The 21372-nt window shown below is 54.0% G+C and overlaps 11 protein-coding genes across 11 annotated transcripts; 5 read left to right on the top strand and 6 right to left on the bottom strand.

Annotated features, from left to right (window-relative positions):
• Nucleotides 1–373: 373 nt before the first annotated feature.
• Nucleotides 374–3164, top strand: LMH87_011762 (uncharacterized protein; the record flags this gene model as incomplete). The annotated part of the gene is made up of 5 exons (XM_056200957.1): nucleotides 374–417; nucleotides 486–779; nucleotides 1813–1853; nucleotides 1909–2072; nucleotides 2124–3164. 5 exons carry the CDS (start codon nucleotides 374–376, stop codon nucleotides 3162–3164), a joined length of 1584 nt encoding a protein of 527 aa, XP_056052756.1.
• Nucleotides 3165–3429: 265 nt separating this feature from the next.
• On the bottom strand, nucleotides 3430–5343 carry LMH87_011761 (uncharacterized protein; the record flags this gene model as incomplete). Its single annotated transcript, XM_056200956.1, has 1 exon — nucleotides 3430–5343. One exon carries the CDS (start codon nucleotides 5341–5343, stop codon nucleotides 3430–3432), a length of 1914 nt encoding a protein of 637 aa, XP_056052755.1.
• A 678-nt stretch (nucleotides 5344–6021) lies between these two features.
• On the top strand, nucleotides 6022–6686 carry LMH87_011760 (uncharacterized protein; the record flags this gene model as incomplete). The annotated part of the gene is made up of 2 exons (XM_056200955.1): nucleotides 6022–6183; nucleotides 6387–6686. The coding sequence occupies 2 exons, from the start codon at nucleotides 6022–6024 to the stop codon at nucleotides 6684–6686; spliced, it is 462 nt and encodes a 153-aa protein (XP_056052754.1).
• Nucleotides 6687–7250: 564 nt separating this feature from the next.
• LMH87_011759 (uncharacterized protein) lies at nucleotides 7251–7850 on the top strand (the record flags this gene model as incomplete). Its single annotated transcript, XM_056200954.1, has 1 exon — nucleotides 7251–7850. One exon carries the CDS (start codon nucleotides 7251–7253, stop codon nucleotides 7848–7850), a length of 600 nt encoding a protein of 199 aa, XP_056052753.1.
• A 311-nt stretch (nucleotides 7851–8161) lies between these two features.
• LMH87_011758 (uncharacterized protein) lies at nucleotides 8162–9229 on the bottom strand (the record flags this gene model as incomplete). The annotated part of the gene is made up of 4 exons (XM_056200952.1): nucleotides 8162–8270; nucleotides 8331–8569; nucleotides 8630–8772; nucleotides 8836–9229. The coding sequence occupies 4 exons, from the start codon at nucleotides 9227–9229 to the stop codon at nucleotides 8162–8164; spliced, it is 885 nt and encodes a 294-aa protein (XP_056052752.1).
• Nucleotides 9230–10136: 907 nt separating this feature from the next.
• On the top strand, nucleotides 10137–10961 carry LMH87_011757 (uncharacterized protein; the record flags this gene model as incomplete). Its single annotated transcript, XM_056200951.1, has 3 exons — nucleotides 10137–10139; nucleotides 10573–10850; nucleotides 10922–10961. The coding sequence occupies 3 exons, from the start codon at nucleotides 10137–10139 to the stop codon at nucleotides 10959–10961; spliced, it is 321 nt and encodes a 106-aa protein (XP_056052751.1).
• A 360-nt stretch (nucleotides 10962–11321) lies between these two features.
• LMH87_011756 (uncharacterized protein) lies at nucleotides 11322–12470 on the bottom strand (the record flags this gene model as incomplete). The annotated part of the gene is made up of 3 exons (XM_056200950.1): nucleotides 11322–11932; nucleotides 11996–12239; nucleotides 12351–12470. The coding sequence occupies 3 exons, from the start codon at nucleotides 12468–12470 to the stop codon at nucleotides 11322–11324; spliced, it is 975 nt and encodes a 324-aa protein (XP_056052750.1).
• Nucleotides 12471–12877: 407 nt separating this feature from the next.
• On the bottom strand, nucleotides 12878–13636 carry LMH87_011755 (uncharacterized protein; the record flags this gene model as incomplete). Its single annotated transcript, XM_056200949.1, has 1 exon — nucleotides 12878–13636. The coding sequence occupies one exon, from the start codon at nucleotides 13634–13636 to the stop codon at nucleotides 12878–12880; it is 759 nt and encodes a 252-aa protein (XP_056052749.1).
• A 1078-nt stretch (nucleotides 13637–14714) lies between these two features.
• Nucleotides 14715–16752, bottom strand: LMH87_011754 (uncharacterized protein; the record flags this gene model as incomplete). Its single annotated transcript, XM_056200948.1, has 6 exons — nucleotides 14715–14846; nucleotides 14925–14985; nucleotides 15050–15134; nucleotides 15262–16311; nucleotides 16391–16565; nucleotides 16651–16752. 6 exons carry the CDS (start codon nucleotides 16750–16752, stop codon nucleotides 14715–14717), a joined length of 1605 nt encoding a protein of 534 aa, XP_056052748.1.
• Nucleotides 16753–18663: 1911 nt separating this feature from the next.
• On the top strand, nucleotides 18664–19659 carry LMH87_011753 (uncharacterized protein; the record flags this gene model as incomplete). The annotated part of the gene is made up of 1 exon (XM_056200947.1): nucleotides 18664–19659. The coding sequence occupies one exon, from the start codon at nucleotides 18664–18666 to the stop codon at nucleotides 19657–19659; it is 996 nt and encodes a 331-aa protein (XP_056052747.1).
• A 287-nt stretch (nucleotides 19660–19946) lies between these two features.
• Nucleotides 19947–21088, bottom strand: LMH87_011752 (uncharacterized protein; the record flags this gene model as incomplete). The annotated part of the gene is made up of 2 exons (XM_056200946.1): nucleotides 19947–20583; nucleotides 20703–21088. 2 exons carry the CDS (start codon nucleotides 21086–21088, stop codon nucleotides 19947–19949), a joined length of 1023 nt encoding a protein of 340 aa, XP_056052746.1.
• Nucleotides 21089–21372: the final 284 nt, after the last annotated feature.

Genomic DNA, 21372 nt, shown 5'->3' with positions numbered 1-21372 from the left:
GCGCTAGCGGTCCCGCCACCTACAAGGCAGTCCTACAGCGTGCCGAGAGCCCTGCAGTGCCTGTGCATCGCAGCGCGGAGCAAACTGCCCCGCTTGGTGAACCACCAGAGCTTAGTCATGCACACTCCACTGTGAATGGCGTTCATTGACTGCCGTGCCGCCTGTGTTTGCACTTCGAAGGGAAGGCTTCCCCCCAGTTTTCACTACTCATTGATTTAGCCTTTGCAACAGGATATTTACCATCGAACTGAAGGGAGTGGATTTAGCTGCATCTTTCTGGTAGTCAACACAGCGGCTGCCTTCTTTAGCTCTTTATTTGGAGTTAGATTTGCGCAATTCGACACGGGCTACGGTATCGTTCTACAACAACAAAATGGCTGAACCAGAGAACTTTGAGGAGGACCTCTTCGCCGACCTGTATGTTGACAGACCGCCGACTATGGCGTGCTGACTTTATTCTCCGACAACTACTAATTATGCTACAGCTACGAGGATGGTGACGGCCCCAAGGGCGCATCTGGCCCTCAGCCCCCCAAACCTGCCGAGCCTACTGGTCCCAGTGTACCAGCAGCGCAACCTGCCGCGACAGAATCAGCGAATAAAGAAAGCAGCCACGCCATGGACGAAGACGACGACGATGACGATGATGTCGATTTTAACTTAGGCGGCGGCGGCGCCCCTCCTTCAAACAATTATGCGCAACCAGAACCGGAAGAGGAACAAGAATTGTCGGCACCTCCGATGGGCACGGTGCACAAGGCCAGCGCCAAAGATGATGGGTAAGTCTACTATTGCCGATGTAACCCTTTAACACTCAATTATGCGTCCTTGTGAAGTTACCCTACTACCCTCCCATTCTATCCTCGAGTCAAGGCAGGCAGTATGGTGCAAAGTGTGGTGGCCAAGACTATCCTCCTCTGCCATTTCTTTGAGCTGCTGGCAAGCATGGCATGAAATGATCACAGAGGACATGACAAGCAAATTGGGCTTTCATGCACTGCAATGAGCTTGGTATGATCAGCTTATACATAAGGCTGCTTTGATTGCCACGACATTTGCGTCCGCAACGAGCAACGAAAGGAATATGGTCCATCCTGCCTTGAAGCGAAGCTTTGTCTCTGTGGAAGACTCAGAAGTTGCCGTCTCGGCATAGACAGCATAGAACACTCGTGTCTTCCATAGCTCTCAGACGCATACATCTGATAGAGTCCGAAGAGAATAGCCTACAGCTCTCAGGAGACGGTAATCAGACTACGGCGGGTAGCGCTCCAATTTCATATGAGCCTAGAAAAAGACAGTCAGACAGTCAACGATAGCAGAAGACGACAGAACAGCTCAAGAGACAGACAAGAAAAGAAAAAGATATATCGACAATATCTGATCTCGAGGCATTTCGCTTCAACTTGATGGTCGTGCTACGAGCTACCTGGCTCTCATGTCTCCCTACTCGTCTACTTCGTCTACGCTGGCCATCTGCAGCGCATACTGGCGTCCAGTTGCAACCCTGCGCATGAAAATTCAGCGTGCCAGGCTGCGACGAGAACCATATGTCCTACATAAGCTCTTTCAACTACCCGCCACGAGCCCTATCGTGTCTGTTGCTCTGGCGCGTCATTTCAAATGCTTTTTCGAAGCATATATGCCGGTCAACAGCATCTCGATACCCGTTTCTGCGCAGCAAATCTGCCCGTCCAGGCTTACTCGGGCCGTTTGGTCATGAATTCTCATCCCCATGAACTGCTTTGCATTGCGGCCACACCAACAATCGACACGTCTGAGCTAGACAGAGACCGACTAACATATGTAATATAGTAAAATGTTCATTGGTGGACTGAATTGGGAAACCACAGACCGTAAGTCACGCTTGGTGTTGTCGATCGAATAAGAGCTGTCATTAATATAATTCAGAATCCCTGCGGGACTACTTCAGCCAATTCGGCGAAGTTGTTGAATGCACTGTTATGCGCGACAGCAACACGGGAAGATCCAGAGGATTTGGTTTCTTGACCTTTAAGGATGCCAAGACGGTAAACACTGTCATGGTCAAGGAGCATTACCTCGACGGCAAAATTGTAAGTTGTATGTTAACTGCATCGGCTAGAAATGTCTAACCAATGATTCAGATCGATCCCAAGAGAGCCATCCCTCGCGATGAGCAAGAAAAAACGAGCAAAATCTTTGTTGGTGGTGTCAGCCAAGATACGACAGACCAGGAATTCAGGGACTTTTTCGCCCAGTTCGGCCGCGTTATTGATGCCACTCTTATGATGGACAAGGATACTGGCCGGCCAAGAGGTTTCGGTTTCGTCACATTCGAAAGTGAGGCTGGTGTCGACGCCTGCATCAATATCCCTCTCGAGATACACGGCAAACCTATTGAGGTGAAGCGTGCACAGCCCCGCGGTAACTTGCGCGAGGAAGAGGAGGCAGCGAAGCGCGGCAAATTCAAGAAGGCAGATGACCAATCGCAAGGCATGCAGCAGATGGGCAACAGCGGCATGACCCCCCAAGTCATGGCGCAGTACTTTCAGCGTATGCAACAATACTTTGCCATGATGCAGTCTCAGATGGCCATGAACCGCGGCATGAACATGAACCCAGCTATGTGGCAAAACATGATGCAAATGCAGCAGATGCAGCAGATGATGGGTCGTGGCGGTGGTGGTGGACAGGGCGGCCCCAACATGATGAACCCCCAAATGATGCAACAAATGCAGCAACAGATGCAGCAGCAGCAGCAGATGATGCAGCAGCAGCAGTCGCAGGGATCACCACAGCCACAGCAGCAAGGCGGTGCTAGTCCCACCAGCCAGGGCAATGGAGGTGGTAGCTCCCAAGGCGGTTTCGAAAACAATAACTTTGAGCAGTTCCAGCAGCAACCACCCCAGGGCCCGGGTGGTGCTCGCCGCGGTGGTCGTGGCGGCTTTGGCGGCGGCCAAGGAGGCTACGGTGGTATGGGCGGCGGCCATCAAGGCGGCAATGCGACATCCTGGGAGGGCATGTATGATGACCCTCAGCCCGGTGGTTACGGCCGTGGCAGCCACGATGCTCCTCCGGCCAACGCACCCACGGGACCCAAGAACCCAGGTCGTGGTGCCAGTGGCGGTAGCTACCGTGGTGGCGGCCGTGGAGGCAACCGAGGTTTCCACCCATATGCTAGGTAGTGCTGCTCAATCTCGGGGTCGGCTTAAATTCTTGGAATCGGCGATTTGCTCTTTTAATTCTTTCTATTTATTTTTATTACTATGCAGGAGACTTCCTGCGGTTTCTGGGGGTTTTCTGAGAACTGGAACTCGTTTTAGGTCTATTAGGAGGGGGCGGCAATCTGCAATGAAAATCCTTCTGCTTTAAATCTGCGAAAATATGCATGGCTGCTTGAATGTACCATAGTAAACACAATCAATTCAAAGGGATGTTTATCAATTTTCACTAGCTAAGAACTGTGAAAGCCAACAGGAAGAAGTATGCCACACCAACGCGCCATATGAATTCCAAAGTAGACAAGAGTTCCAAGCTGCCCAGAAAGAAGCGATCTGCGAGGAACAGGCGAGACACGGCAGATCGGTACATGCTCTTGACGCTGTCGCTGCCGTGTTCCAGGACGTACGCATCCATGGACGAGATGCGAAAGCCGCGAATATCCGCCGGCTTGAGCGACGAGGCCTGCGCTCCCGCGCTCGTCTCTGCAGATGTCAAGGGGCGCTGGATCGCCTCGGGTGTGCGGCGAAGGGCCTGTATCAACCTGAAGTAGAGGTACTCGGTGAGGCTGGACGCGTGGAACGGCGGCGCGCCCTTTTTCAGGAAAATGTGCGGCAGCATGTCGGGCTTATCGACGGCTACTGTGCGACTTTCGGCCAGCTCGTTGAAGAGGCCCTCGAAGTCGTGCGCGTAGTGGACGAAGCGGGCGTAGAAGACGGGAGTCAGCACGCGCACCTCGACGTCGCAGGCGGATGCCGCCGCGGCCGTCTTCGAGGCAAAGACGTCTGCCGTGGCTGGGTCCGCGACACCGATGCCGCTGGCCACGTAGCGGACGCGGATGGCCTTGGGCGACTGCTCGACGCGGTGGCGCAGGTAGTCCCGGAAGACGGCCTCGAGATGGCGCTCTATGGGCGTGGCGTGGCGGCCGAGGCTCTGCGGGAGCGGCTCGGGGCGGTACCAGACGTGCAGACTGCGGCGGAAGAAAAGCGCGGCGGCCTCCTTGACGATGCGGGGAAAGGTAGCGAAGCCGATCCAGAACCATTGGCACACGAAGAGGATCTTGCGGACGGCGGTCATATTTGCTACGTCGATGGCGTCATCTTGGTTGGCGAGACGGGCAACCAGCTTTGGGTGCCCCTTGGACGACTTCAAGTTTATGGTGACGTCTAGGCCACGGAAAGATGCCATGTCAGGGCCAAGAGGGTCTTGTGCAAGTACGGAGTAGGATCCTTTGCGGGAGTTGAATGGCGATACATGAAAGTCCTTTTCAAACGACGCCGAAATTTTGGGGACGCTTTTCTGGGTAGAAGGAGTTGGATTGGATGGTTGGATGTGTTTCGAATCTTGGTCGAAATTACGAAAGACGAGATATGGCCGCCGTTCATCAAACGTGTTGTTGACCTCGAGAATAATTGCGGACAGGACTTTGTCGGCCGAGTAGAGATACCAAAACGAAACGGGATTGAAGCTGTATCCAAGGAATTTGGGTGCCGTGACCAGGAACGCATGAGGATACTCGCTGGGGTCTACTAGCTGACTGGAGAGAAACTGATTGAGCTTCTCCCGCAGACCACCCTTGGCCATACCGCGGGCCAAGTAGTTGGCACTGTCCACCTCATAGAGCGGCGACGAGAGCGACGCCCACCAGCCTCGGGCGGCCCTTGGCGCGGACGGATCAACAGAGAGAATTCCATTGACATGTGTCCGCAAGGCAACGGGAACACCGACGGTGAGATAGGAATAGGCAAAAGAATGCTTCTTGGGGAAGAAGCGCGAATGCGTGGTGCGGCTGGGGATGAAGAAGCTGCCTGCAGACTCTGTCCACCCTGCCGAGGTACCATGAAAGATGCGAGGGGCCGTGAGAATCATGAATCGTATGGAGATGGCGCTGCCTGCCGCAATCAGGACGGCGCCGAGAATGGACTGTGCATGGCGGGCGAGCAGCTGCCAAAGCGCGCTGGGCGATGCGAGCGCTGCGGCGGCAGCAATGAGGATGACGTCGCCGCGGCCGCCGAACAGGGAGTAGTACAAGGCGAAGCTGGCAGAGAGGAGTATTGACCCGGGCCAGTTTTGGAGGAATCGGTCCGCGTAGTCGGCGAAGCGTACCACGGCCAGTGACAGCGGCGAGTCGTCGATGCTGTCCATGGGCTGGATGCAGGCGCGCAGCCGGTGGCTGTACAGTGGCCGTATCTGCGGATATGGCTCACGGGAGTTTGCCGGAGCAGTCCATCAAGGCTTTGGGTGTCGGAACATTGTATTGTTGGCTATGGTTGCGAAATAGGTTGACAAGCACGCCCACAAACCGTCTCAAACGCGATGAGCCTCAGTCATCAGCACGGGGAGAGGGCTGTGGTGGGCCATGAGCGCTGGCCATGCCGTCATAGCAGCAGTGACCAGCCTGCCCCCATTAGGTCAGCCTGGCCAGTGCAGTACCAAAAAGCACTGATAACTAGCGGGTGGAATGTGCTAGATTCGAAGCCGGCCCGTGCTAAGCAAACCGCTAACGCCAAAGCCTTGCAGTCCCCAGCGGACAGACAGTGGCGCTGGTCGTCTTACCGCCCGCCGGTTGACTCAATGAGGCCACCACCTGCGGCCAGCGGCCTTTTTTTCCCCACCCACCGATCCCGTCAACCCTTTGGATTATATATTACAAAAGGCCGGTGACTTGTCCCTTCTTGCCTCGTACATCATATTCCACTCTCGCCTTTCAATCGCAAAACAATCCACGATTTCTGTAGCCGCACGCCGCCCACTCGATCCGACGAACTATAGCAGTCTCGTCGATAGCCTCAATCAACCCCGCCAAACATAACCACCGTCACAATGTCTGAGGATTGGGATTCCGCCACCAAGATCGGTAGCCGCGTCCGCGGCCCTGGTGCTTCCGCTCGCGAGACTGTCGTCCGTGGCAACGCTGCCCTCAACGCTGCCCAGCGATCTGGCGCCGCCATCAGCACCGAGAAGAAGTATTCTTCCGCCAACTCGGTAAGTCGTGTCCCACCCTCCAACGAGGCCAGAGAGAGAAAAACCCCGCCACCCGCCCGCGCGCGACACCGGTGTGGGCAAACACCCATTGTCCACAATGATGTGCCGCAAAGGACGTAGTGACGCCGAAAAAATTACAATCTCATCTCTGTGTACTTTTTAGTGTTTGGTTTTTATCTTTGACTAACTCGGCTCGCTCACAGGTTGGCGGCGGCGAAGGCCAGCGACTCACCAAGGTCGACCGCTCCGATGACATTGTCAAGCCGAACACCATTGGCAAGGCCGTCGGCGACGTCATCTCCCAAACCCGCCAGAAGATGGAGCCCAAGATGACCCAAAAGGACCTCGCCACCAAGTGCAACACCACCCAGACCATTGTCGCCGACTTTGAGCGCGGCACTGCCGCCCCCGACCAAAAGGTTCTCGCCAACATGGAGCGTATCCTCAACGTCAAGCTGCGTGGCAGCGACATTGGCGCTCCCAAGTTTGCCAAGAAGAAATAAATGACACAAACCGAACTAAAAAAAAATTTAAACATGGATACTGGGGGGAGTTTTCTTTTCTCATGGGAACTACGGGCAGTGTAAGCGAGTGAAATTGAACGAAAGAAACACGGAAACCCATTCATCGTGATGGAGCTGGGTTAGTAGCTGGACCATCGTGGATGTTTGGAAGTTCGAACCCAGTTGGTTCGTACACATCAACTTTTAGATCTTTTTCTGGCATATTTAGCAAAACGGAAAATAGCAACGGCTCGTTTATACCCTCGTTGAACGTACTTCTCGGCTGTTGCCCTGGTGCTCAGATGGTACTCACCTTTGAGTGACTGATCCCGTCCACACCGCGTCGAACTATTCAAGTGCCCCTTCAATAGCTTTACAGTTTCTTCTCCTGCGTCTTCTTCATCCTCTTGGTATTCCATCTTCAACCTCAAGTTCAATACTAAAATGGAGGCATACACAAATGAAACTACCCATCGAGATTGACGACGGCCTTCTTCTTTATCTTCCTCTTCCTCTTCCTCTTCTTCTTCTTCAACAATAACGCTAAGAAAAAACCATAAACAGATGGAACTAGCCACCGACATCCCCGGCGAACATGCCACAAACTCCACGGCCAGTTCTCCAAACAGCATCATCGACCGCAAGCGCGAGCTCAAAGCCATCCCCGGCAGCTTCTCTTACAACCTCGGCCATCGTGGCTCCGGCCTGCCCCCTCGGCTGGACACATCTCTCGACCACAGCCCGAGTCGCAGCGTCAAGTCTATCGTCGCCTGGATCGAGTCGTCCGCCGCCAGCAAGCGCTCCTCGCGGCTGTCCACCAGCGACGACGGCGCCACCCTACGCTCCAACGCCTCGTCCTACAAGTTACTCGGAAGTCTCGAGGCATCTCCGTCGCGGCAGCTAGACCCTGGAACCATCAGCGCCGGCGTTGACTGCGACTGTCCGACATTCCTGGACTATCAACAGTACTTTTCGCAGGGGAGCTTGGCACGATGCCTGGATGAGCAGTACGTGACGGCAGTGAGCCCAACGAAGGATGCAGATGCAGATGTAACAATGCTCGGCAAAAAACGACTGCAAAATAGGAAATGCGAGATTCTTGCTGAAAATGAAGAAGGTACCGTTGGTGAGGCGAGGTCACATGCTGAAGTCGCAGCGCTTTAGAATAGCATCAGACAGCGGCTTTGGATACCAGACGACGAGTTGGAAAGCCACTCATCAGAGACTAGCTCCATGCTTGCCGACAAAGGTCCTGCAGGACTGTTTTAGCGAACACTAGATAGAGCACCAAACGCAAGGCAAAAAGTGACACTGAAATTTTATTGTGTATTATAAACAGCCAGCAGAGTAGTTGGCGGGTTTCTTCCCAAATCTGTAGCTGCTCAACCATTGTCTACCAGATACGCCGTGCATCATGATGGTCATCCGTTCTTGTTTCGTCTTTATGAGTCTTCTCTCCTCCTGCTTTATTTTATTTATGCCGCAACCTTGGCGGAGTATTTGGATGCAGCCGCATCAAACGCGGCGCTCTTCTCTTCCAGATCGACGAGCAGCTGGTGCTTGGGGGCAATCTTTTTCAAAGTTCTAAAATTCCAAAACGTAAGCAGCTGATCATCACATACACCAGCTGAAAACATCACTTACGCTGTCAGCTCGTCCGAGTCGGCGCCAGACACAACCTTGAGCACCAGCATGTTGGCAATCGCATCGGTCGACTCGGGCGCCTTCTGGATGGCCTGGTCGAGGGCGGCCTGGGCCTCCTCGGTACGGCCGAGATGCAGCTCGCAGACGGCCTGCGACACGAGGCTGCTAATCGACGACGTGGCGGGTGCTTGGGCGAGCTCCTCAAAGACGTAGAATGCCTGCTGGTACTTCTCACCGCCCTAGTATAACGGAGTTAGCGAGTTTCCAGTAATCCTTCCCCTGGGCGACTGCTTTCTTACCACGCGCAGGCCAACCCATGACTCGGCGAGGTTGACGAGTAGGCTATCCTGGGCCCATCTTCTGGCGGCTGTGACTTCCTTGAGGGCGAGGTCCGTTCGGTTCTGCTGGAGGTGGATCTGGGCAATGAGGGCGACGGCGTCCACTACAGATGCAACTGTCAGTAACCGGACCAACATTGTGTACACGCCCCTTGTTCTTTACTTACGGCTTCCCTGGTGTTGCGAAAGCAGAGACAGAGCTTCCTCCGACTTGCCCGCCGCTTGGAGGACAGTTCCTCCTATGATCTGTACACCGACATTGTCGGCGTGTGAGGCCGCGAGCTTCTCGACCGTGCTGACGGCCGCGTCCGTCTTGCCGAGAGCCTGCTGTGCGAGGGCGCCCGCGGCCTGGAGCTCGGGCTCCGAGGCGCCCTTGACGTCGGCGAGGACCTCTTGCGCCTGGCCGAGCGCGATGCGGGCGCGCAGGACCAGGAGGCGGGCCGGCAGCTCGTTGTCGGGGGAAAAGGACGACGTGTCAAAGTCGACGACTTCCTGGTACTGGCCCTGGTGGAAGTGGTTGTGGATATTGATCAATTCGCCCTCGGCGGAATAGGGATCCATGGCTGCGGCTGTGGCGTGTGCGTGGATGTTGAAGTTGCTATATCGGTGTCGTTGGCATCTCGACGGACGTGGGGCCTCCTAGCTGAGGACACCACACATCGCGGGAGCTGGTCTGTTGAAGGCTCCACGTGATGGTAGCACTACCCGGAACATGATAACGGGACTTCAAATTACGTCAGAAGTGGTGATTTAAGTGTCTCTCCGAATATTGTTTAGCATGTCATTCCGTGTTTGTTTCCATTATCACCCACTTTAGCCATCTAGTGCATCGTTTCTCTCCGTTGGATGAAGTGCGCATTGGCGTCCGCCTGGAACCTGCTGTAGCACTGGGAACCAACTTATCGCCAGTTACGATGTACCATGACGTCCGTAACGCGAGCTTACACGACTGATATAAATTGACTGAACCAAGTTTAATAAGTAAACTCATGTACATGAAATCCACAGTTAACATTCCGTTCGGCGAATTGATGTCCACAGCAATCCTGCCTAGTCGCCAGTAGAAGGAGATTGTCGACCTACGGCAGCTCCGGTTTGTTCTTCAAAGGATATATCTTATGAGCTCATGATATCTTTCAATTTCTTAAACCAGCAAACGCAGTTTCTCAAATATATTCGAAGCACAACATCGTAACCGGTCAGTCGCCCGCTTCAACTTGCCCACTCTACTTGAGCCCCACCGTGCTCTTTGCGCCACAGGGAAAGTCACGTGAGTTGGAGGGGCAGAGCTTTTGGCGAGAAAAAACGTGGCGCACCACCGCTGCACCTGCCACACACTCAATAAGGCATGGCGCCGACCCTAGTCTCCCACAAACCTGAGAAATCACCAAAACCTCTAAATTTCGCCCCGTCCTTGGAACTTTGCATCACCAAACAACCGTAACGACATCCACACAGCGTCGTCAAGATGGTATGTGCCTACAAATCCGGCCAGCGCTCATGGCATTCGATGCAGATTTCGACGACAAAGAACATTCTCTTATCGGCTGGACGGTCCGCGCTCGCACAATGACAAGTTTTTCTTTTCGAATCCCAACGATGACGGCCACTACGGCGCCTTGACACGTCGAATTTCCATCTCGCTATGCGCCAACCTGTGCAATCACGACTACGCAACCGAATACTTTGCACTCGTCAAAAGAAGCGGCTGGGAACCTTTCCCGGACCGCTCGCGCCAACACTGATCGAAGGAACCTCGAAGAAAACTGTCTCGTGCGACCGGACCGATGGCCGATTGATAACTTCATAGTCGAACTCTGCATCCCATGCTTGAGAGCACCGCACACGCTGCTCGCGCCCGCGCCTGATGAGAAAGGACGAACACTGACTCGATTGGAACATAGGTCAACATTCCCAAGACCAGAAACACCTACTGCAAGGGCAAGGAGTGCCGCAAGCACACCCAGCACAAGGTCACCCAGTACAAGGCTGGCAAGGCCTCGCTTTTCGCCCAGGGAAAGCGTCGTTACGACCGCAAGCAGTCCGGTTATGGTGGTCAGACCAAGCCCGTCTTCCACAAGAAGGCCAAGACCACCAAGAAGGTTGTGCTGAGACTGGAGTGCGTCAAGTGCAAGACCAAGTGCCAGCTGGCCCTGAAGCGTTGCAAGCACTTTGAGCTGGGGTATGTTTTTATTCTCAACTGTTCGCCTGCGGTGTGATGATGCAACCATGCTGACGAAGATTCTTCTACAGTGGTGACAAGAAGACCAAGGGTGCCGCTCTTGTTTTCTAAATGCCTAAAAAAATTCTATTCGGGTTTCTCACGCTTTATTCGTGCTTTCCTTGACTTTGCATTTGGGGCATATGGAACAAACTGGCGAAGGGCAGGTTCATGTCCTCGATTGAGGAAATGGCTCATAGGGAACGAGTTATAACAAAAAGGAATGAAATTCTCTATGTCATGAAATAGCAACTTTCACATCTCGAGTGAATCTACGAAAAAACAAAAAATTACCGAAAAAGCTTGCACTACTAGGAACTGTGATGGTGACCTGAGAAGCGAGTGTTGATCTTCTTTTGCCTACAGATTTTGATTTCTACGATATATGGATTCTGGGGAGGTTCTTTATGAGGACAGGCAGGCTGGGAGTGGCTAGAAGCCTTCTCCGAGCTGAATGGTCCTCCCGCCTCCATACCATAATGTGCCGCTGCGAGCATCTAGCCCACGTTCCTGTCCTACAATCCACTCTCCCGTAAACTCTGCATCGTTCCTGTCCCAGACCTCCTCCTCGAGCCACCTGTTGACTTCGTCAATGGCCTCGATCCACCGCTGGCGCTTCGCCGGCGTATCGTGATCGGCCTCGCCAAGGTAGCGGCCCAGGGTAATGTGCGCGCTGGGCACCTGGTACCGCGAGCCGACCTCGACGCCCGCGGCCTGTACCATGTCAAAGACGTCCCGGCGCAGGTGGTGGTACGTGTAGTCGTCCCCCGACGTGATGCCGTCCGCGGAAAGATCCACGCCGGACGGCGGCGGCGAGAGGGTCGCCTCGCCCGACGCGGGGAGAAAGGAGAGGGCAAAGGCCGAGAGGTCATAGGACAAAAACGGCTTGACGAGACGAGAGCGGTGACGGTGCGTGTGCGACACGATGGAGGGGATGGCGGGACGGAGGGTGGAGGCGAGGGCGTCGATTTCGGCGGGCGTCTTGGAGAAGGCAGCCTCCAGGGCCGTGAGGTGCATTCTGTAGACAGGCATGAGCCAAAGGCCTACGGAGCAAGCTGTTTAGAAAACATTCTCCTCAGTGGTATATACAGAGCTGGAGCAGATACCTGGTGCCGTTTGCTTGAGCTTCTGCTGCACCTCGGCGGCGAGCAGAATGACATGCTCAGGCGGTCTGGCCCAAAAGACGAGACAGTTTCGCTCGTCTTTGAAGCCGGGCTGAATGGCCGGGTTCGCCAGGCGCAAGAGATACTGGTCAATGACGAGCTCTTTAAAGTCTGCGGAGAGGAACTTTTCTCTTTGTTGGGCGTTGCGCTTTACACGATGAGTCTCATACAGCGCCTGAATCTCGGCCTAAACATTTTCACGAAGGAATGTGTTAGCTTGATTGGTGTAAATGCCATTTATTCCGGAAAGAATGGTGCCTGAGTATCAATTGGATAACAGTTCGCCGATACAACGTACATGGGAGTCGTTGCACGCCTTGATAAACACATCGTAGGGGTTCTGGCCAGGCTGGATAACGATTCCCGACAGATCCTCGAGCTTGTTGCGTGCATCCACGGACACTAATTCGGCCGCCATGGTGCTGTTTCTCGAGTATTCTAAAGAGGAAGAAGAAAGAATTGGAAGAGATTTTTCAATTTACTATGTGCCACAATCTTTGTACACAGGCTGAGGGCAAAGATGAGAATCATTTCAGCGGCGGGGAGCTCAAGGGCGCCGATGACTAATCGTTTACACGAGTAACATCGCGAAGCACCCGAAAATGGAAATACGAGTTTCGTATGAAGACCAACTTGCTTTTATGTACTTTTCATACTCTTCTAAAATCTCATCCAATCTATGTACGTAAAGCATGCTTTTGAGAGGGACAAAAGTCAGATGCCCAACCTAGAGATGCCTCGGCGGCTACGCACTGGCTGTGCCACTTGCTATATACACTTTAGACATCTGTCTACATCATGATGTCCAATTCTTCTTCTTTTCCTCTACAGATTCGAGTCTCTCGAGGACGTGTTGGGAATCGGAATGTGCACTCTCAGCTGCGGCTCCGGCCGTCCCTGGGCCTCAAACTCGAGCAGCTGACAATCCTCGTCGGCGACGCCGCTCGCAAACTGTGTCACCACAAAGTCGAGCGTCGTCCCCGGCGCACCGAGCACCACCATCGGCGCGTGCCACGTGCCCGCGCCGTACGTGACGGCCTGGGCGCGCGTGGCCACAAACGCCCGGAGCTCCTTGAGGTTCGGCAGCCCGCGGCCGGGCGTCTTGCCGGCCTCGCCCGCGACCGGCATGTCCGCGTCGGCCTCGCTCGGGGGCAGGCTCGGCGCGACGACGACGAGGTACAGGCTCGCCGAGGACGCGACGGGCGTAAAGGTCTGCGTTGTGAAGGGGTGGCGCTCGAGGTGGCTCACGAGGAACTCGGCGTGCCGCCGCGACGAGGCGCTGGTGCGGAGCGGGCGCGCGGCGCAGACAAACATGCTCATGATGGGGTCCGAGGTGCCGCTCGGCGCGTGCTCAGGGTACAGGTTGGCGAGGCGGCTGACGTGGCGGTACTGGATCGCGAAGCCCTGGTTCGCGGAGACGGCGTTGGCGGGCAGGGTCGCGCCGTGGTGCGCAAAGGCCGCGGGGAGCACCTCGGGCCGCGGGTTGGCGACGACGTCGCCAAACGAGGCAAAGGCGGCCTGGGTGAGGGGCTCGGCGGTGACGCACACGTCGAGGTGGCCGACTTGGATCTTGCGCGAGGCCATTGCTGTGAGGATGTGGTGGTGGTGTCGTTGTGTTTGTGTCCTGAGCTGAGTGCGGGAGAGAGGATGAATTTGTAGATGAACGAGTTTATGGCGTGGCTGCCATTTCTAGGGCCAGAAAAAGGGGCGGCTTTGCTGAGGCAGCTCTTGCTTCCGAGTAATTATCTTTGTTGAGATTTTGAAACGGCTTCCTGTGAAAAGCGTGTAGATGGAAAGGGCTGTGGTGATGGTATGTACAAGATTGGCGGCCTCGTTGAGTGTGGCCGGGCTTGGAAGGCGAGAGAGGTTGCGCCGCTGCAGTGAGACGCCGGAGAGCTCCGGGCGGTTGGCCGTTTGGGCGAGGTGGCGCTCCGGTTCCGGGGGCGGCCGGGGGTAGCAGCGCGCGGCGGACGACGGCGCAAGTCGGCACAGGTTAGTGAATTATTCTGGATAAGGACCAACATCGAGTAATCAAGTCTAGTTGAGTTTCAAAGTCTTTCATGAAATGCGCTGCTGCTGCCATTGGTGCTGTGGTGGGTGGCCAAAGTGGCTGTCAAATTGTGCAAGCTCCGGTGTCGCAACAAAATGTCTGCATATATGAAGCTACTTTACAAAGCATCAAGGCCAGTCGATTCGACAAGTTTTCCACATATCTTTTTCCTTTCTAACGATTGCCGTCAATGGGCATGGGGCCGGCTGCTGGACACCCAAACGTGCCGTGTAGATGAACAGACAAACGCCGTGGCCTGGATCTTGCCCTGACTGAAAGCGACACATAAGTTGTAGAAAATATTTATGAAAACGAAGGGAAAAAAAAGAAGAAGAAAGAAATCTGACAAGTTCAGAGCCGTTCATTCGCGACAAGACAGCACAGAAACCGCATGCATCAACCCCGCAGGCTGTTCTATCGCCCTGTAGTCTGTAGTGGCACCACCACTACAACCAGGATCAACCCGTGATAATGGAAGCAAAGTGACTCCTACGCAAAACGACAATACACCAGTTGAAAAAGTGCAGTTTTGGAAGTGTATTCAACCTAGTAATATATTGCTTCTCTACCATTTCCACCTTCGTTAATGAAAGAAAAAAGTGTTGGGCAATCTCAGAAAGGCTTGTCAATGAACGGTGTATACTGCTGCGAACAGGTAGTGTTGGATGCGGGAACTGTGCCTTGAAAGTATGCCCGGATATGCTCAACGAAGCAATCGGATGGCCCTTGATTGACGACAGTGTGCTGAGTCGACAAGAAATATTACATATTAGATTGAATACTTGCTTGGAGCACCCAAGTTATTGCAAAGGGAAGACTTACACCGAGGGCTTCTTGCAGCAGAAGTACTGATTCAGGAAATCGCGAAGAGCTCCTTCGTGCCCTACGTGAAACACGAAATTAAAAAAAAACGCGCCATGTAGTGTCCTTTGTTTTCAGAGACTCACGAGATCAGTGGCGTTATGGGGTCGATGGTATTACTCGCGAAAACAATTGGAAAGTATGTCGGCGTATCGAGTCTAATCTTCGGCTCTGCAGGGAATAGTGATGATTAGCTTTTTCGCGTAGTGCGCAGCGACAAAGATTCTTTTTCCCGTGCATAAATCTCAATACACAAAAACGGTCTCAGCGCAGAGGAAAAAAAAAAACATCAGCTTACCAGCCACCACCATGCTATCGGGTAGCTGTGGTCGAAATGCCCTGCAAACAACATTGTCCACGTAAATGGGGTAGATGTCGCCAATGTATTTGCTCTTATGAACCGTGTATTCAACATAGCTCCTGAAGTCTTCGATGGTAGTCAGGCTGTTTGTGCGATACGCATCCGCACATTGGATAACGTGATTTGCATCAGAGTTGATGATTGACCGCTGAAATGCTCCCGTGAGGGCAGATGCATTACCTTGCTCGACTTGATGCAACACCTCGGCCATCATTGGGAAAGAGGCCAGAGGCGTGTAAATGGTCGTGAGAAAAAGTGCCTTGAGATCGGAGTAGGTGACCAGTGTCGGCAGATCTTGACTTTGCGCTCCACTGATGGGAACTGGGTGGTTCTGGAGTCGACGAACAATGTTGTCCAGTCTGGCCGTGATGTTTTCTGGCGTAGGCCCCCAGAAACAGCATTTTTGGGGGCCAGCGGAGTGGCATGAGCTCACAAATCTCTCCATTGTCTTGTCCATGTCTTCAACATTGGCGGTGTATGCATTGCGATAGTACAGCTCTGCATCCACAATCCCATCGAGCACCATCCTCTCTACTCGGTCGGGAAACATGGATGCAAAGGTCGCGCCGACGGCAGTCCCGTAGCTAATGCCATAAGACCACAGTTTGGCCTCTGAAGGGGCTTTGCCAGCCAGCTGGGCCTCGGCTTCCACAAAGGTGAGCAGGTCTCGAGCCACGGTGGGCGTAGTCACGTAGTAGCCATGAGGAGACCCGGTCTCGACAGCGTGGTTGCACCATTCTCCGTATATGGCACTCGAATAGTACTGCTCCTCGAGCGAGGTTGATGAGACGTTGGTGACACCGGTGTTGTGCAGCCGGTTGAAGGCTAGCCTTGCTTCTGGGTTTTCCGAGAAGCAGTCGAGGCTTGGGCCGCTGTTGTTGACACCGCGAGGGTCAAAGGAGACGATATTGTACTGTTCGCCAAACATCTGCCTCACAAGGGGTGCAGATGAAAGAAGCAGGTCAACACCAGAAGCTCCAGGCCCCCCTGATAAATTGTCAGTCACCTGATCCGATGGCATTCATTTGGTAAGTTTCGTGAGGTACTACCGCGATCGAGATCTTACCGGGAATGATTACGATGCTCGGAGATTCGGCCGTGACATTCGTGCCAGCGAGTTTGAGAAAAGCGATAGAGGTCTTGCCCAGCCCATTATTTGCGTAGTCCAGTGGGACCTGCAATCGAGAGCATGTGAAATTGTCAAAGCAAGGCTCCCAAGTGAGATTGGCGGATGGTTCGATCTATGTAGGCTGGTCAGAAAATTTCCAATAGGTTCGCCTGGAGGAAAAGCAATGTGTTTCCAAGTTCCGCTGAATCGAGACGTACCTTTCCAAAGTCATTGGCCATACCCCGGACGCGAGGACTGGTGGCGGCCGCCCCCAAGATGAGACTTGTGCTAAGAAGGAGGATTGATGTAACCGTTTTCATGGTCAATAAACTGAACATCTCAAAGCGCTTGGATGTAGTGAAAAAGAAGAAGACGGGTTGATTTGTTTTTCTGACAATACAACATAAAGATTGAGAGGCTTTTATATAGCCCGGAGAATACCAAGGGCTGCTGATCGTGCTCATTACATATGACTATTTTGGTGTTGAGTGGCTAGCATCCCTGAAGTGGGAGGCCCACCTGTACGAAGCAGCCAATTGACCAAAGTGAGCTGTGAAGCACGCTGACGTTGCTTTATAGTTGGAAATCATCCGTGCTGTAACTGCGTGGGCAGTGCTTCGGTATGAAGCGGCGGTGCTCAGTGGCGTTGTTCACCTTGCTGCCGACGATTGAAATAGAGTACAAAGTCGTCTGTCTAGCTTTCTCGTGTACCGATTCGTCTTCGCCCAAACTGGCGCATGGGTAATTTTGTGTGCAAGGTCATCGGTAAAATGCTGAGAATTCTCATCTAGGTCTCGCTACTGAATTATTCACACAATTATTAACAAAAATCATCGTAGAATGTGGAAGAATACGTTTAGAGATTTGACAGCCATCAATCTAAGAGCGATAGTACCACTTTATTTCATAGTCTCAAAATTGAATCCGACCAGGACTCGCGGCGCCCCCGTCAGCTTAACAGCCTTGCACTAATAATCCGCTTCTCTCCACCTGTACGAAGCAGCCAATCGATGATCGTCACGATAAGCACTAACTAGCCCTGCCGTCGAGATTCGTCCTCTTAAGATCACTTAGATGCCGCACCATGGCTACTGACCTTTGTTCTTGCCACAAATCCGGTCCCTTATTATGTGGATCTGACAGATGGGCTTGGGAACATCGTTCTCGCAACAAGACCGGATCGGTCGTGCCACTTGGCTATCTTTTTGAAGTGGATTGACACTCATTGCGTCACGAACACTAACCTAGCCCATGAGTTCCGCACCTGTAACGCCCGAGATCCATCTTCAGTGTCTGAACGGTAACCTTCAAAAATATTGGCCGCTTGACTGGGTTCAGTCAATGTAACCCAATGGAAAAAGTTCAGGAAGAGAAGAAGTCCGGATCAGCCAATCATGCTTGGAGGAAACGCCCTCGTCAGTTCGCTCCAAAGTCAAGACTGGGCTGTAAAACTTGCAAGTGAGTCCTGGTGCCTCCTGGATTGCATGGATTCGCGTTTCGACGACTTTAGGTAGCTGATTTGCTGCCTCGGCACGTACAATAGGATAAGACGAGTCAAATGCGATCTCTCGCAGCCGTCCTGCTTGAAGTGCCGAAGCACAGGTCGCACTTGTGACGGCTACGGTGAACTGCCCCTCGCCTCCGGGACCGCGGTCGAGGCAAATCAACGCTTCAATGAGAAAGCCGATGAGGCGAAAGGCCACGGCAGCAACGCGTCCTACAATCTCCTCAGAACGCATCACCCAATGCAATGGCAACGGCATACGGAAAACTATCACGGTCTCAATTTGCAGAGCCATGGATCGTTCATGATTTTACCTACGGCTGGATCATCGCAGTCAGAGGCCATGAGATTCTTTGAGCACATCTCGATCACGCATCTGAATAAATACCAGCCCTTGGAAGATCCATGGCGCAGGACGCTCATGTTCTTCTCACAAACGGTGCCATGTGTGCGACATGCAGCGATTGCCCTGGGCTTACTTCATAGAGGCTCCATGCGTGGTGATTCTGTTTCCAAAGACGACGTGCGTGCGACGCAGCCGCACGCAGCACAAGAGGCGCGGCTGCACCACTCGCAAACGCCCTTGATCTACTATAATCGCGCTATCCAACTTCTTTTAGAACATAATTCCGCCAATCACGACAGTTGTGTGAAGACCGCCGTCACCCTTCTAACGTGCTATCTTTTCATCTGTTTCGATCATTTGGCAAGGGATGACGCGCAGGCCATGAAGCATCTGCATGGCGGCGTACAGCTGTCGCATACTATAAGCCAGACTGCATTTCGTGGCAAGCAGGCAGATGGTGATGCCAATCTATCAGAAGCTCAGACCCTCCTTCACCATATCGCAAGCCAGATTCGGCGCCTCGACATGCAGGCCGTCTTGTTTCTGGTCGACTGGAGTCCAACTGAAACCGAAACCCAAACGACAACCACGTATCATTACCCGTCTCCCGATGACGCCTTTAAGTCACTTGACCATGCCGCTGACCAGCTCCAGACACTCGTGGCTCGTGTGATGGGGTTGCGCAACACAGCGGAGCAAATGCTGCCAACTGCGAAGACATTGCCGCCGCCGCCCCCTTTGCACTCCAAGGTCGTCTTACTCGGTCAGTTGAAAACATGGACTAGACTGTTTGAGAACATGTTGCGAAGAGAACAAGTTGGCGGTGATTTTTATAAATCAGATCTTGGCAACAACCCGGTTGAGACCCTGCTCCGCGCACAGCATAAAACCGCATGGATCTTCCTCAATAGCTACGGGCCTGGTAGAGAACTGGAGTATGATGCTTACCTACCGCACTTTCAGCAATGCGTGGCATGGGCGGACGAGGTGGCCGCAGCGCATCAACGGTACTCCGGGCCGTCGAGCCCGACTTTTACCCCAGAGATTGGAATACTCCCGGTGCTTTACATCATCGGGGCCAAATGCCGCCACCCTGCGGTCCGTCGCGAGGCTCTTCGGATCCTGCTGCGCCAGCCGATACGGGAGGCTGTCTGGGACAGTGTCTGGACAGCCCAGGTGCTAGAGCGAGTAATTGAGATTGAAGAAGGCAGATTCGAGGATGGCACAGCAGCAAAAAGCGCGGACCAGATTCCGGCCTGGCGCAGGATCGAAGCTTTGTCTTGGGTACATGTCGACAGAGACTTTGCGCCGAGGCTGGATATGACTTATACATTCTGCGCACAAGAGGGTGTACACAGTGAGTCCCTCATACTGTAACTGAGGAAGCCGAGCAATCATCAGCCGGCGGATTGGATATTGTGGAGGATGTCCGCCACGGATCCTAGCTAGCACGCCTCTCTATTTAGCTTTGAGCTGCTGTATAGACAGGAGATAATACCACTGATACTAGTACTGTATAAATTTAACTGAGTGTATTATTCGCTTGTTAGATTGAATCCAGCGGGCGGCTAACTGTTTATATCGTATTGTCTTCCCGCGCTTCAAGACCGACTGTCACTGTTCTGTGTGGGAACGTAATCGGCTCATCCACCACAGAAAGAGGGCTAATTGATGGGCTTCCTGCGAATGGTTGGTGGTTGTGGGTTTGGGGCAGAGGGGGAAACATCCGCATCACTGGCTGGCAGCTCGGCAATCTCGCGGCACGCGGGGATGTCTTTCTCGGGCCCAGGCAGCTCTACTGGCGATGCAGAGACGCTCTCGCCGCCTGCTACTCGCGACGGTTCATTTGGCGCCTCGTGTTTCCCGCCGGAGCCGTCGAGCTCAGGCCGCCTGGAGGCATCAGCAGCGGCCTCTGCTCCGGCTTTGTCGCTTGCGGTCCGGAGGCGCCGGCGGCGATGGAGAAAGAAGAGAGCAAGCACAAGTCCGATCACGCCAACAGGAGCACAGACTCCTATGGCTGCTTTTTGACCCGTGGACAGGCCAGCAGCAGGTTTTGACTGGGCTGGCGTAGGTGTCGGGCTGGGTGACGGGCTGGGTGAACGGCTGGGTGCCGGACTGGACGCCTGTCGTTCGGGCACGTAAACCACTTTGATCGCGCTCACAATGACTGTCGTAGACGCATCGGCCTGAAATGAGGTGATATTTCCGCCTTTATACGGGTCTGGCACCACTGTGGTGTGACCGCGCTCAAAAGTTGATACACAGCCATAGCCCCGCGCCACCCTGTCGCAATCATAGCCGCTGTGGGAGAGTTTGGCTCGTCAGCCAAGGCTTTTGCGACCCAGAAGCGCTTTTCGCAAAGCACGCTGATATCTTTGGAGGAAAGAAAATGGAAGCAATCTGGGGGGGGGGGGCCTTACCTAGGACAGCAGCCGATGGCAATGTCGCCACTTGCCAGGGGCGGCCACACCTGCACCGTCACGGCGGCGGAAAGGACGACGCCCGGGGCCACCGATGTGCACGCGGGTGCGTAGCCGTCCGGACACGCCGTTGCCGGGGAGAAGACTGGGTTCTGGTTCGCAATCGCCGCGCTCCAGTACGCGCGCGGGAGGCAGGTTCTGCCGCTGGAGCCGCCCTGGTCCGCCACGGTGGCTATCTGGTCGCGCTGAAGCATGACTGTTGTGGTGGGGGGCGAGAAGTTGGGGTCGAGCGCGGCCGAGTCGAATATGGCGAGGCTGCAGAGTCCCGACATGTTCATGAACGGCATCGCGCCGATGTTTGTAGTCGTTATCGGCGCGGCGGCCATTGTCCGTCCTGTGCCGCCGAGACGGGCCTGACAGCAGTCCGCCTTGATGTCGATCCCAGTCGAGCCCTTGTTCGGAGAAATATGTGTATTTACCTCAAAGAGGCTGTCGTCTGTATTTCGTCAACAGCCTTGGATCATCAGAACTCTGCCCGGACCGCGACAGAAGTAGGCATTGTAGCGATTTGGCAAGTTTTCAGTGCACGTTGGCTCGCAGCTCTTCCTTCAGAGCCCCTGCCCGCCACCTCGGCCTGTCATTGGCGGTCGACTTGTTCGCTCTGTCTCAT

The sequence above is a fragment of the Akanthomyces muscarius genome, chromosome 4 (genome assembly GCF_028009165.1).
Source record: "Akanthomyces muscarius strain Ve6 chromosome 4, whole genome shotgun sequence".
Lineage (NCBI taxonomy): Eukaryota > Fungi > Ascomycota > Sordariomycetes > Hypocreales > Cordycipitaceae > Akanthomyces > Akanthomyces muscarius.
Note: the sequence above shows the minus strand (reverse complement) of the source record. Positions and strands in the feature narration are given on the sequence as shown.